We start from the raw sequence: 14,871 nt of genomic DNA on the forward strand, positions 1-14,871 counted from the left end.
TTATTTGGCCAGGACTAAGTGTATCTTCCTCCTTCATCGGTCGAGTCCCTGGTCTTTGAAGTCCGGATTGAAAAGAGTGAAAATTTCGGAATTTCGTTCTTTAGAAACTCGGGTCAAATCAATACTAGCTTCATAGTTCAACTGTTTTAGAAAAAATTCATGTGTCCATTCTTTTGTGTACAGACAGTTGCAAAATTGTAAAGAACCTAATATGAACTTTTGTCATTTTAAAGATTGAAATATTTAACGATTGATGCACCATCACATAGGGCAATATTTTCTTTTTGACTGTTAACATTCTCGGTCGATCTCAAATTACATAGACACAACTTAGTTAAGTAATATACTTTGTTTCGACTTAATAATAATAAAACGACTCGTGTGCATTGTCCATGTGGTGAGCACTTGCAGTGATTGATCTTTCCATTATTCTGTTCTTTTAAAACGGCCCTACTACTGAAAACTGCACTGATTGTGCCCACTCTTCAACTTTGTATTCTAATTCATAATTGTTTTTATCTTCTTTCCTTTGTTTGTTAATATATTCCATTATGTTTTGTAATGCGAGGATGCCCTAAATCTATCTCGAGCACGTATGATCCAGGAGCAAAAAAAAGTCCTTAAATTTTCAAGTGACATTTTTCGAGTGCTCGTGTCTTCCCTCTTCTCTCAAAGTGTGTCTCCGTTTTCACAATTTTTCTCTAACCAATCGATTTTTATCATTCTGATGGTGTTCTTATGGTGTAAGAATAAGAGTGATTGAATAAAAGAGAGGAGAGGTGTCTATATACTAAGGATAGATTAGTCTTTTTGTAAGACAAGTTTGTTAGGATTAACTAACTCTTTCTCTCTCTACCTAAACAGTATAAATACTGATTGTATTCTCATAATTGGATTAATGAAAATCACTCAAACTATTTTGCTCATTACGAAATCTCACATGGTATCAGAGCTTTAGGGTTTTCAATTTTCGTTAATGGAGGATTCAAGCTCGAATACTGCTTCTTCTCCATCGTTATCTCAAAATCATCATCAAACATTGAATATTACAAATTTCATATCTGAAAAACTCGATGAAACCAATTTCTTACTCTGGAGAGATCAATTTGAAACCATTCTGATCAGTAATGATCTCATAGGATATGTGGATGGATCTATCACAGCTCCATCGATGCTGATTATGGAAGAAGGACGAGAAATAGTGAATCCAAATTATCAGATCTGGCGAAAACAAGACAATTTTGTTAAATCATGCCTAAAAGCTACGTTTTCTAGGTCAATTTCATCTGATGTATTAGGATTGAAAACTTCTCATGAGATCTGGAAGTATTTAGATATGATCTATGCTGAGGAATTTGAGGCAAAACAAGATCTACTTAGAAGAGAAATTCAGAATGCAAGGAAAGGATCAGCAACTGTGAATGAGTATTTGAGAAAGATTAAATCTCTTTCTGATGCATTAACAGCTGTAAATGATAAAATTTAAGATAAAGAAATGATTCGCATCATACTTGGTGGTTTAGGCAGAGAATTTGATTCATTCGTAGTAACTATATAGATAATCGAGTGTCTCGAATTACTCTTCCTGAACTTAGATCTCGTCTTCTTCATCACGAACAGTGGCTATCATCTCATGAAAAGGCAGATGATCAAGCCTATTATGTCAAACGAGAATCATCCAAAAATCAGAGGTATAATCAGAATACAAGGCAAAATAATCAACAAAGATTCAGCCAAAACAATAGATCTGTCTCAGATCAACAACATACTACTCAAAATCAATCAAAACAGAGAGATTATCAAGCAACCAAATCACATCAAACAGGTACAAACCAAAATTCACAAAATAATCATCAAACATATAATCAAAAGGCTGAGAACTTTAATTTTTCGTCAATTCCTTGTGGTATATGTCATAAATGGGGTCACAAAGCAAGTAAATGTCGTTTTAGATATGCTCCTTCTCGTTATACAAATGCTAGAGAGACAGATTCTCCTCAAAATTTTGCTGGTCTTCATATTGATAGTTCGTAGAGTTGCTTCCATTTTGGCTCCCAATTTGTGATAAACTGATTTGTTTTGACTCTCATAAGTGTACCGCAGTTTTTGGTCTAAATGGCAAATAAAGTTTCTTCCTTTTCATAAACACCCTTGTGACATTAAATGATTTTTTTTATTCACATTATCTCTATCTCTCGCCTACACTTCACTCTCTCACTCTTCCACTTCAACTCTCCCTCTCACCTCTTCTTCTCCACTAAGAAGGTCGCTCACTGGCAAAAATTGCTCGCCGGCCAACGATTTTTTGCCTGCGACATTCATATAAAAATTATGTTTGTTTTCTTCTTCTTCTAAAACTAGTCGACGAAGATTTGTCGAATCCATAAATAAAGGTAACGAAGTTCAAATAACGGATTTGTTGAATCCAAATAACAAATTGAGTGAATTTTGGAAGAAAATTTTAAAGATCGTCCATAAAATTTGGAAATGTCACTCTTCTTTTGATGAATCTTCAGAAATTGATTGTTTGACTTTCTTTGCGTTAGTCTTAACCAAATGAAAAGTCAAAGATGAGGGAAAATATCACTAAGTTGGGTGGAGAAGAATAGTAGTAGTTGATGAAGAAGAAGTTTAAAGTTTGGGGTTACGAGTGAACAAGAAGGTTGATGAAGACATAATTTAAGATTAACACATAAATTTGAAATTTTGTATACGAGGGAGATAAAATAGAGAAGGACCACCGACCACTTTTTGGTGCAGTGGTTAGACATTGTCTCTTAAGTCAATGAGGTCGTAAGATTGAGTGTCGGTGTAAGCAGGTGGTCTTTAAAATTTATCCCATGTAATTAAGACAATAAATAAAATAGATTCAGGGACAGATAATTTCACGCCATTTAGTATGATGTATTAATGTCTTTGAAATGAAATGTTTCTTGGAGTCTATCTCAAAAAAAATAAAAATAAAAAAAGACCATATCTGAAAATTAAGACCTTTCTCATGTTGTGACGGTAATCCCACATTGGTGGTGAGACGAAGTTTGATGCTCCTCTTAAGAGGTTAAACACCTTTTCATAATGTGCTCTTCTAAAACCGCGATACCCGAATCGCCGAAGCGGGCAGTATCACTAGCCCATAAGCCCATAAGGCCGGTCTGCACCATGGTATGACATCTCATTAATATTTGGTCCTTGAAAAGATTTTCTGAAATACCAATGGTCCCACAATTTCAGGATTTTTTGTTTGTAAGAAATTATAAAGAGAAATAAATAATAAGAAAAGAAAAATAAAAGTACAAAACCCTTATTTTATCCCGGAAATACAGGGAGTAATTCTCTCTCTATATATATATCTCTCTCATCAATCAACGACCTCTGTCTGTCTATTCGATTTTAAAGAGGGAGGAGACAGTGTTATAATATTGGTCTCTGTCTCAATAAAAAGACAAATATATAAATAGTGTTTTTATTACACCTCTCTGACACCACAAAACTAAGTTAGTAGCACCAGCAGCGTTATCAGCAGCTGCAGCTGCAGCTGCAGCACAGAACCAACCAGGCCACCACAACCACCACCATCATCCCCCCTTCTTTCTTTTTTTAGAGAGAGAAAGTAGATGAAGAAGAACATATGAAATGAAATCTCCTCCTTTAAGATAAGAGATGGGTAGAGAGAGAGAAAAAGTGAATGAAGGAAGTAGAGAGAAAATGACAGATTGGGTTTTGATTTGATGTGGTTTTTTTCTTCTTTTTTAAAAAAAAAAGAGTGTGTCTGGTTTAGAGAGAGAAAGAAAGAGAGAGAGAGAGAAGGACTAGACAGATAAAGAGAGCGAGAAAGACGAACAAATACAACAACAACAACAATATCATCAGGGAGGACGAAGCCAGGAAGTACGGGCGGTGCGCATGGGTTAGAGAGAGAAAGAGACTTTGTGTGGACCTGTTGAGTTTTAGAGAGAGAGAGAGAGTCTGTTGAGTTTTGACCCATCTTCTTTAGGAAAAACTGAGGGTTCAGAAAGCCTACTCTGTTTACAGATACCCCCCCCATCTCTCCATCACAACCCACAGCTTTGGAAATGTGCATATGAATGCCTTTCAATTTCCCTTCTTTTCACCTTTCCTCTTCTTTTACTTCATCATCTCCTTCTTTTCTTCAAAACCCTTTTTCACCACCACCTTCCACTACCACCAATATCTCACTCTCTTCTTCCTTTCCCTCCCTAATTACCCATACCCATTTTCAGTTTCAGTAATCAATTTTAGGGTTTTCAATGGGAGAACTAATAGACCTTAATAACGCCATCAATGAAGATGAAGATGATACTACTACTACATTGTTGTTCTCTTCCTTATCCTCATCATCTTCTCCACCCTCTTCTTCATCAATTTGTTTGGAGCTTTGGCATGCTTGTGCTGGACCTTTGATTTCACTTCCAAAGAAAGGAAGTATTGTTGTTTACTTGCCTCAAGGCCATTTAGAACATATCTCTGAACTCCCACCTTCCTTGATTTATGATTTACCTCCTCATGTCTTCTGTCGTGTTCTTGATGTTTCTCTTCATGTAAGTTTTTTTTTTCTGGTTCTTTCTATCTTTTCCTGAAAAAGTAAAGTTTTTTAAGGACTAAAGGGACTCAAAAGTCCTTGATTTTCTTTCCTTTATCTTCCTACAATTGTTGTAAAATTGGAGAAATTTCTTTTACAGGCAGAGATGGCAACTGATGAGGTTTATGCTCAAGTGTCTTTGATTCCAGAAACTGAGGTAGGTTTCTCTCTCTCTCTTTATGACTGGTTCTTATGTTTCTTCTTTTTTGGGAATGATTGATTATTTGGGTTGTTGGTTTTAATCATTAAAACCCTAAATTTCCTGTATAATAACCAGATTCAACAGAAATGGGAAGGTGGGAAGATGGGGAAAGATATTTTTTTGGAACAAGAAGAAATTGAGGGTGGAATTGGTAACAACTCCATTACTACTACCACCACACCTCACATGTTCTGTAAGACTCTTACTGCTTCAGATACAAGCACCCATGGTGGTTTCTCTGTTCCTCGCCGTGCTGCTGAAGATTGTTTTCCTCCTTTGGTATGTTTTTTTGCCTACCCAATTCTTTCAAGTTATCTTTTTGGAGCAAGATTCTTGTACAGTGAGTTCTGCTGTCTGATAAAATGTCTAATTTCTTAGGATTATGCTCAGCAAAGACCTTCACAAGAGCTAATTGCAAAGGATTTACATGGTATGGTTTGGAAGTTTCGGCACATCTACAGGGGTATGTCTTGATTGAACAAAATGTGCTTCTTTGTTCTGTTTTAAGGTTCATTATTTCGAATAACGATGAACTTTGTAGCATCGGTTTGAACTTATCGGTTTACTGAACAGGGCAACCACGAAGGCATTTGCTTACAACTGGGTGGAGTGCTTTTGTTAATAAGAAGAAGCTTGTCTCGGGGGATGCCGTGCTCTTTCTCAGGTACTAGAATCTAATCACCGGAATATTGTTATTATGCTTGGAAACAAAAATGAAGATGCATCCTTTGTGAATTTCCTTTATAACTTGAAATACGGTGCTTGTACAGGGGTGATAATGGAGAATTAAGGTTGGGTATTCGGAGGGCCTCTCAGTTTAAAGGCAGTGTTCCATTTTCACTTCTCTGCAGCCAGAGCATTAACAGTAGTACTCTCACATCTGTTGCCAATGCTGTATCTTCGAGGACTGTTTTTCATATTAATTATACTCCAAGGTACTACTCGAGTCTCCGAATACACATTTTTAGATGCTAGAGGTGTGGTTGAGAGATTTAGCATTTCTCTTGGTTTTGTATGCCAAACCAGAAAATGAATCATCATCAGTTTCAGCTAAACTTTGTACAATACTTGCAAATGTTTGTTGAAATCTCTTGGAAGTCGAAAGAAGTTAAACGATATAAAGATAATTTCCTATATATGTGAAAATGTACATAGTTGATAGAGTTGTTTATATTCCCATCATGTCTTACAGTGTTTTATAAGTGATATGATACGGCGGGTGCCGACAACATGGTCTGATGTTTGATATCAACTATAAATGCACTAGCATGACAAATAATTTATCTGGTTTCCTAAAACTGTCCCCTGGCGTTCCCGTGGGACTGGGTTTATCTGGGTTTTGCTTTATTAGGCTTTCATTGATCATGTCAACTAACAAAAATATTAGGATTCCATCTCGTGTCGTTATGATTACGAGTTAATTAAAACGACAATCTTTTTTGACATTAAAAGTAGTCACTTGGGTACTTCTCAATTGTTGATTTCGTATTCACTCAAATATTTAGTTTTCTTCATGATTGAAATACTAGTCTATCCACAATTAGTATTTTAGGATAGACACGTAACTATTAAACACCGAGTATATGTATTTAATTTCCATAGAGAATCATGTACTCTTATCTTCCATTTGAATTGTTTAGTAAGAAAAAGCTCCAATCTGTCTTAGAGTAATCTTGCTTACTATCTCCTTATATAGGCTTCCTTTAATAGGAGGAACCAATGGAAACATATTTTATTTTATTCCGTATTAGTTAGTTGAACAAGAATGGCGTGATAATGCCATTGCTCTATTTCGATGATTTATAAGTTAGTCCAATCTGTTTGAGCTTTGAGTTTTCTTTTGCAGGGTGAGTCCATCGGAGTTTATAATACCTTTCACTAAATTCTCGAAGGGTTTCAATCTTTCCTTTTCTCTTGGTATGAGATTTAAAATGCGATTTGAAAGTGAAGAAGCAGCTGAACGAAGGTTTGACATTCTTTATGCACTTACGAAAAATATTCTAAGAAATCAAGAACAAAAAAAAAAAAAATTAATTGTTCTGTTTTTCGCAGGTATACTGGAATGATAGCTGGGATTAGTGATTCTGATCCTGTTAGATGGCCCAGTTCAAAATGGAGATGCTTGTTGGTAAGTTTTGATGCTAGAGGTTTGCTTCATTTACTTTCATTAGATTAGGAAGTTTCAGTCTCGCATCTTCGTGAAGCCAACTTAAGTTTCAATTCTTACCATTTCCAAAAAAAAGTGTCTTCCTATGCCTTTATTGTTTAAAGTGATTAATCATCTTTTGTAACTCCATTCAACAGGTAAGGTGGGATGATAATGGGGATTTGCATCGGCACAATAGAGTATCCCCATGGGAGATTGAGCCATCGGGATCAATGTCAGGGTCCGGCAATTTATCTCCACCTGGTTCAAAGAGAGCCAAGTACTGCCTGCCTACGAAAAAACAAGATTTTCCTGTTCCTAGTATGTCCAAATAGAGAAATTCTTTTCAGTGTATTTGGATGCGATCACAATAATTTTATAATTTGTCTTTTCCATCTCAATAATGAATTTGTGTTTGCTCCTATAATCTTACAGATGGAGCTGGATTGTTTGACTTCAGTGAATCTTTAGGGTTCCAGAAGGTCTTGCAAGGTCAAGAAATTTTCAGTCTAAACACTCCTTATGATGGTGATAGTGGTCGAAATCATCGACCATATGACATCAGGAGGACTGATCCTGGTTCAAACAGATCCGGAATGCCTGGAGTACTAAATGGGGTCACCATCCTGTCTGGAAATTCCGACATTTCCAACAGAGGCACAGGCTTTGGAGAATCCGTTCGATTCCATAAGGTCTTGCAAGGTCAAGAAATATTTCCAAATTCACCCAGCCCATGGGCCCCAGTCGACAATCGGGCTCATGAGAGTGGTGGACTTGGATTCCTCGATGTTGTCCATATGTCTAGTGCTGGGACTGGATGGTCTAAAATCATGCAGGGGTATAATGGTTATTCACAAACAAGCACACCACCTGTAAAGGTTTCTTCCCCGTCTTCCGTTCTCATGTTTCAGCAAGCGAATAATACTCGGGTCACAAACCCTCAACTTGTTTATGGCATCGATAATCAGGAGAAGGGTAAGAGCTTCAGTTTGACGAATGACACTTGCTTTTTTTTTTCAGCTACTAATACTCGTACTCACCCTGTGCTATTTTATTATAATCTAGAAGATCAATGGGGCATGTTTCCCCATAAACTATGGAAAGAACAGAATCAAATGGGTTTGGTTCATCCACCTTGCGCGGTCGTTTCTCAAGCAGATTTACCTGGTCTACAAGCTCCTAGCAGTAGAAGCACTTGTAGACTCTTCGGTTTTTCTTTGACTGATAAAACCCATGAAGCAAATGAAAAGAATCCCGAAGCTCGAATTACATCTCCTTCAACTGAGAATTTGACCCCTGAGAAACTGGCAAGTTGCACTAAGGTAAGCGCTCCCAATATTGCTGTTAAGTCCTATGACTAATATAGCTGACATATTATACTGAAGCTATGAGATAATATTGCAGGTTCACAGACAAGGTAGTGTTGTTGGCAAGACAATTGACCTCAAAAAGCTTGACGGTTATGCTGATTTGATATGCGAGTTGGAACGGCTGTTTGATATGGAAGGCCTTCTAAATGACCCCCAAAAAGGTTGGCAAGTTGTTTATACCGATCACGAAGATGAAATGATGCTAATCGGAGATGGTCCATGGCCGTAAGTTCTATACTATTATCATCCTTTCTTGTTCTTACTATTCTTATCAATAAAACTTCAAAGCTTTCTTGAATTTGATTATGAATCAGGGAATTCTGCAACAATATATCCAAGATCTTGATATACACACGAAGTGGAGTTATCGTGGAAAATGGGAGCGATTTACGTAGTTGCTCTGATGGATAATCTGTGTCTTAATGGTATGTTGAAGTTTTCTAATTTATGCTGTAATGTCTCTGTATTGATATAACCTCGCTTCTGCTTCTATTATGTTTTGTAATTTCCTCTTTCTGAGATTCTTGCTTGAAAATTGCAGTTTTAGTTTTCCTATGACTCTTGTCAACGATGTGTTTGTTTTTCATCAAATGATTCTTCATAGACAACGGGCTTGTAACATTGTATTAATCTACTACTGAAGATTGATTATTAAACGGTCGTGTTAATAGCCGTTATTTTATCATGTTAGTTATCTCAGTTTCTTTTTTGTAGTCCTTTGAGTTATTATGTTGGCCGTTTTCTTTGGTAGAGCTTCACTTTGTAGACAGGAATAGATCTATGCAGGCCAGAGGGGCACAGCTCGCCTTCACAGTTCCTCACTTGAGTGATGCGCGAGCAACGTCGAGTACACAATGGATGGCGTAACATGAAAGTATTTCATGCTTCAGTTTTTGAGACCCCTTGTCACCATTTCTTTATTCAACGATGCTACTCTGCCTGGCCACATTGAATAGTGACTTGGGTATGTGGCCGGCAGGCTTGTGAGCTGACATGCTTCAGCACAGATTCAGCTGGGATTGTGGCCAGGCAAGGAGTCATTTTCCCTTGTCCTAGTTAATGGTTGGGCAGTTGTGACTTCAAAAGCTAACCTTTAAGGGCCTTAGACTGGAGACCCCTTATCAACATGAAAATGCAGATTCCTCTCCAAAGGTGGAAGATAAAACTCCTTATAGGGCATTAGCCATCTTTGTTGAGAACAACTAAGATTGGATGACAATTTGCGGGTAGTCAAAAGATAAAGAAAGGCTAGTGCTTTGGGAAATCAGAATATTTTCCGTGGTTTGACCAGTTTATTTTCTAATTGTTAAGAGGCTAAAAATTTTGTTGACCATTTCTTCTATATTCATGCAAAGATCACAGGTAAACTGCCATCGTTGGCAACTTTAGTTTTTTTTTTCTTCAAATCTTTCTCTCTCATCTCTACTTTTCCGACTACCAAATCCGGCCACCACTGTCATCATTTACCTCTCTCTTGTTTTGTCTCTCAATTTCTCTCACCGTATTTCCCTCTCTCTTTATCGCTCTTTCTCTCTCCCATTGCATCTTTCTCACTTTTACTGCCTCTCTCTGTCACTCTCGCTCATCTCGCAGACGTTGTGGTCAGGCATCCACGTAACGCTTCGTGGTCGACCGACCACGATATACACTATACGTTTCGTGGCCGCTCAACCACGAAAAGTTTGTGGCTGGTCGACCACGAAAGGTTTCGCGGTCGACCAGTCGCGAAACTCTCGAGGAAGGTTTGGTAACCCTCCTCGAGGTCTGGTTCCGGCGAAGGGAATGCTTCCCATCCCCGTAACTGTGTATGCAAAAGAGAGAGATAGACTGGGAGAGAGATATAATATAGGTTGTGAGAGAGAGATAAAGGGATAGACAATGAGAGAGGTTGATAGATAGTGAGAGAGAGATTTAGAGAGGGAAAGCGACTAGCGAGAGAGAGATGGATTGTGAGAGGGCAAGAGAGGGAGAAAGAGACCAACAGAAAAGAGAGAGAGACAGAGAGGAGGAAGAACAAAGAAGTGAGAATGGTGGTGGAATTGAAGAAGAAATGTTTTGTTTTCTCATAAAATTTGTTTCCCCGGAAAATTCTAAAATTTCGCCTCTTCTCTTTAAAATTTTTCACCTCGGAAAATATTTTGATTTCCTCAAGCGCTGGCCTAGAAAGAAGGTTGTAATAACCAAAAGGTCGTGTGAAAATTCTGTCCTAGCTGGTGGAAAAATTAACTCCCATTCACAAGCATATTGTTTCGTTTAGCTCGTGTGAAAGAATTGGATGAAAAATAAAAAGTTGCAAATAAAATAAATTTTTTTTCCGATGATGATTAAATATGCAATGTTTGGTCAGATTTGGTCCCAGAAGATTATACTTTCACCTCCTCTATATGTGTGCAAGTTGCAGCTGTGCGCAATTAAATTTTGACTTTTGTGTCACACACAATAAAAAGAATGTCAAAAGAGATAGGAACTACAACGGGAAATTTGAACCGAACGAGATTTGGGAGTCTCCAAATAACTTATATAGTATGTATCCAATGTTATACCAGTTATTAGACGATCGATTTAGACTTAATGAATGAGTAGAGAAGTGAGCAGAGCAACCCTATTATGTGAGTTCAGCTTTTACAAAAAGAAAATAAAGTGCAACCGGCCGTTGAGATTTGATTCCCTCAGGACATTGGCAGTCATTAATAAAAATAGAGAAAATCACAAGTAACTTTCTTTGAGGTTATTTTTGTCGGTTGTTGTTTGTGTGGGAGAGCCTGGGGACCAAGAAAGGGTATGCGTTAACGAGCAACAGTTTTTTGGCAGAGTGTAAGAAACTCTCTAACCCTTTTTTATTTTCAGCCGAAACCCTAGCTTCCACACAGAGCTATATCTTCACTAGCTACCCAAATTTTGGGATCCACTTAGGATCCACCAATTTTTTGTGCACATAGTGGAGATCACTATTTATCGTGGAAAACTGGAAATGTCTCTTAAAGCCGTCTCCACTAGCCGCTTAATAGTCCCACATTGGATTACTAAAAAAAACTAGTAACTGGATATAATATGTTGATTGACAACCTATTGTAAATACTTAAAGATGGATAGAGAAGGGCCTCCACACACGCATCTACAAATAACATGTACATATTTGCGTCAGTTGCACTTGAAGTTTGGGAATATAAAAAATAACTACTTTTGCTACCCAGGGTAATTTTAATTTCACTAATGATCCTATGCCGGCCGAATCCGGGCCGGGGTACTTGGCCGCCGGCTCAGGTCTAGTGAGAAAAATTAGGTTGTGGGTAGGTTTTACTAACTTTTAGCTAGTGTATCATTATTGTTCACTAGCTTTATCCTATTCCCAAGAGTTAAAGAGAAAAACAAGCTAGAAATTTTCATTATATATAATGAGATAGAGCACACTCACTATTCATTCAACTTTAAACAAAAAGGAGAGACAATGGGTAGCAAAAAAGGATCAACATTTCATGTTGCCATGCTCCCATGGTTTGCAATGGGTCATCTTACTCCTTTTCTTCATCTTTCTAACAAATTTGCGGAGAAAGGTCACAAAGTTTTCTTCTTTTCTCCAACAAAAACCATCTCAAAATTAGAACACCTTAATCTTCATCCTAATCTTATCACCTTCTACCCTATTACCGTCCCTCGTGTTGAAGGCCTTCCACAAGGTGCAGAAACCATGTCGGACGTTCATATTTCCATTTCCCATCTTCTTATGTTCGCATTTTATCTCTCTAAAGATTATGTCCAACCCATTCTTCTTGATCTCAAGCCAGATTTCATATTCTACGATTTCGCTGGTTGGGTCCCTTCTTTCGCCCGTCCCCTTGGTATCAAATCTATTCACCATATTGTTGTTAGTGCAGCTTCTATTGCTTATCTTTTAGTCCCTTCACGAAAATTCGGTTCGGAAAGTCTTTCTGCTATTTCTATTTATGATGATCAACAAAAGAATATAGAGACTAAATTGATGGGACCTCCTCCTGGTTTTCCAGTTACATCACCCTTAATGCTTCATGTCCATGAAGTTCAGACAATTTCGTTGTTTATTGCTCGAAAGAACGAACTTATAGATCTTTCTTTCTTTGAACAACTTACTAATTCATTTAAAGAATGCGATATTATCTCTTTGAGAACATGTGGAGAGATTGAAGGTATTTACTGCGACTACATCGAAACTCAATATGGAAAGCCTGTACTCTTAACAGGCCCGGCATTACCCGAAAACGTCACTCAACCTCTAGAGAAAAAATGGGAATGTTGGTTAGATGAATTCAAAGAAAAATCAGTCATATATTGTGCATTTGGAAGTGAATGGCTTCTAAGAAAAGACCAATTCCAAGAACTAGTTCTTGGTTTTGAGCTTACGGGTATGCCATTTTTCGTTGCGTTAAAACCACCAATGGGTTGTAAGACGGTTGAGGAGGCGTTACCGGAGAAGTTCAAGGAAAGGGTTAGAGACAGAGGGGTGGTTTATGGAGGTTGGGTTCAACAACCACAGATATTAGCCCACCCATCTGTTGGGTGTTTTGTGAGCCATTGTGGGTTTGGGTCAATGTGGGAAGCTTTAATGAGTGATTGTCAAATAGTTTTGATGCCTCATTTAGGAGATCAATTTTTGAATACAAGAATACTGGCAGGGGATTTAAAGGTTGCTGTGGAGGTAGAAAGGAGAGAAGAAGATGGATGGTTTACTAGGGAAAATGTGTGTAGTGTGGTGAAGGGAGTGATGGATGAAGACAGCCAAGTTGGGCCTCAAGTTAGGGCTAACCATTCTAAGTTGAGAGAGATTTTGTCAAGTGAAGGTTTTGAGTCTTCTTATATGGATGCTGCCATAAACAAGTTGCATGAGATGGTGAATCTCTACTAGTTCATAAATTCTAGTTTGATTTATTATCCTTCAAAGGCTATGTGTTTGTAACGTTGTATTAATCTACTCCTGAAGATTGATATTTAAACAGTTGTTTTAATAACCGTACGTTATTTTACCATGTTATTTATCTCAGTGTCTTTACTGGTATAATGTCCCTTTAGAGTTATTATGTTGGCCCTTCCTTCAGTAGAACTTTCACTTTGTAGGCAGGGACATATCTGTGTAGGTCAGAGGAGCATAGCTCGCCTTCATAGTTCATCACTTGAGTGGTGCCAAAGGAATGCCGAGATGGAGATCATAAAACAGAAGTATTTCATGCGTAAGTTACATAGGCCCCTTGTCATTGTCCAACGATATTACTTTGTCTGGCCTCATTGAATCCTGACGGGGGTATGTGGCCGGCAGAATTTGGAGAGAAATCTCTATGGGATTATAGCCTGGAAAAGAGTCATTTTTATGCTGTCTTACTTAAGGGTCGGGCAGTTGTCACTTCCAAAGCTTTAAGGGCATTAGGCAAGGAGACCCCTTGTCATCTATCATCTTCATCTTTGATAGGTTAAGTACCTACTCTTCTCATTAATGATGTAGTAAATCTAACTCAGCTTTGGGGCTTCAAGCTGGTAAAGGAGAGTCTTTCATCTTCAATTTGTGGACGACACTATAATTTTCTCCGAGAGTGAATGGAATCTTGGAGAAATTTTAGTCTTTTAATGGTGTTAGAATTAATGGAGAAAATTCAATTATTAGCAACAATACCGGATTGGTGAAGGAAGCAACCAAGATTGTACATTGTGCTATGATGAAGAACAAACAACTAAAAATAGCAGTAAATAATCACACATAAGACAAGAGACTTACGTGGTTCAGTTTGTGAGACCTACTCCACTGCGAATAATGATGCAATGATTTTCATGAAAAACAAGTTACATACAAAAATATCTGTAGAGTTTCAGTTTATATAATTCACTGGAAACCCTACTCCCACCGCATCTCTTTCTAATTCTGAAAGATACATAATTACCCATTATAAACGACAGTCTTTGCCTAATTGCCTTGCAGTCAACGAAGATCAGTCGTGTGTCGGTCCAAAAATTTTGTGTCTGGGCTTGTGGTCTGGACGACCAATTAAGATTGCCCTGAATGTAGTTTTGCAGGTCGGATACCGGCTAGATATCGACCCATACTCAAAAGACTTTCAACACATTATAACATTGGATGCCGTCAACAGTTGGTAGCTCAAGTGGTTGCAAGGTGTTAACATAAATTCCAGAAAGTCCTGGAGGTCCCAGGTTCGAATCCCAGAGAAGGTGGAATCTTTGGTTATCTGAATTGGGATTATTAGGGTATAAATAATGTAGTTGGGCTTTAGGCCATTGTCTAATTGGACTATAAGCCCGGTTCTGCTAGAGTTTGAGTGGGCAGTTATCGAGCTTATCACATCGTTGATGTATCAATGTCAAATGTAACGACATACGTAGATCGTAGTAAGATCCTCTTCTAGAGATGATTAGGAGAGACAATAACAAAATGTATTAAGGATTTACATGATGGAGAAGCTATGCATAACATGCAAACCGATGATAAGTCGGTTTGTTCTTCTTGGCATATTCGGCCCACTCAGTCAAGTCCTAGGGCCTTCTCTATTTTAGATTTTGAATCAGAAGTGTATTT

The 14,871-nt window shown here is 37.8% G+C and overlaps 2 protein-coding genes across 3 annotated transcripts; both read left to right on the top strand.

Moving 5' to 3' along the window:
- The first annotated feature begins 3,265 nt into the window (after positions 1 to 3,265).
- Positions 3,266 to 9,003, top strand: LOC147555600 (auxin response factor 3-like). 2 transcript variants are annotated; one of them, XM_086663228.1, is made up of 13 exons: positions 3,266 to 4,559; positions 4,701 to 4,757; positions 4,878 to 5,081; positions 5,181 to 5,265; positions 5,376 to 5,466; positions 5,573 to 5,737; positions 6,649 to 6,768; positions 6,855 to 6,930; positions 7,107 to 7,269; positions 7,384 to 7,923; positions 8,014 to 8,270; positions 8,353 to 8,543; positions 8,633 to 9,003. In XM_086663228.1, exons 1-13 carry the CDS (start codon positions 4,269 to 4,271, stop codon positions 8,727 to 8,729), a joined length of 2,337 nt encoding a protein of 778 aa, XP_086519354.1. In that variant the 5' UTR covers positions 3,266 to 4,268; the 3' UTR covers positions 8,730 to 9,003. The 2 variants fall into 2 exon arrangements, with proteins under 2 accessions (XP_086519354.1, XP_086519355.1); XM_086663229.1 differs by having other exon boundaries at positions 3,314 to 4,559; positions 8,017 to 8,270.
- A 2,514-nt stretch (positions 9,004 to 11,517) lies between these two features.
- On the top strand, positions 11,518 to 13,318 carry LOC147555601 (cyanidin 3-O-galactoside 2''-O-xylosyltransferase FGGT1-like). The gene has a single exon (XM_086663975.1). The coding sequence runs from the start codon at positions 11,767 to 11,769 to the stop codon at positions 13,195 to 13,197; it is 1,431 nt and encodes a 476-aa protein (XP_086520101.1). The 5' UTR covers positions 11,518 to 11,766; the 3' UTR covers positions 13,198 to 13,318.
- Positions 13,319 to 14,871: the final 1,553 nt, after the last annotated feature.

The sequence above is a fragment of the Eschscholzia californica genome, unplaced genomic scaffold (assembly GCF_041429995.1).
Source record: "Eschscholzia californica isolate CP2 unplaced genomic scaffold, dmEscCali1.0.p SCAF_2, whole genome shotgun sequence".
Classification (NCBI taxonomy): domain Eukaryota; kingdom Viridiplantae; phylum Streptophyta; class Magnoliopsida; order Ranunculales; family Papaveraceae; genus Eschscholzia; species Eschscholzia californica.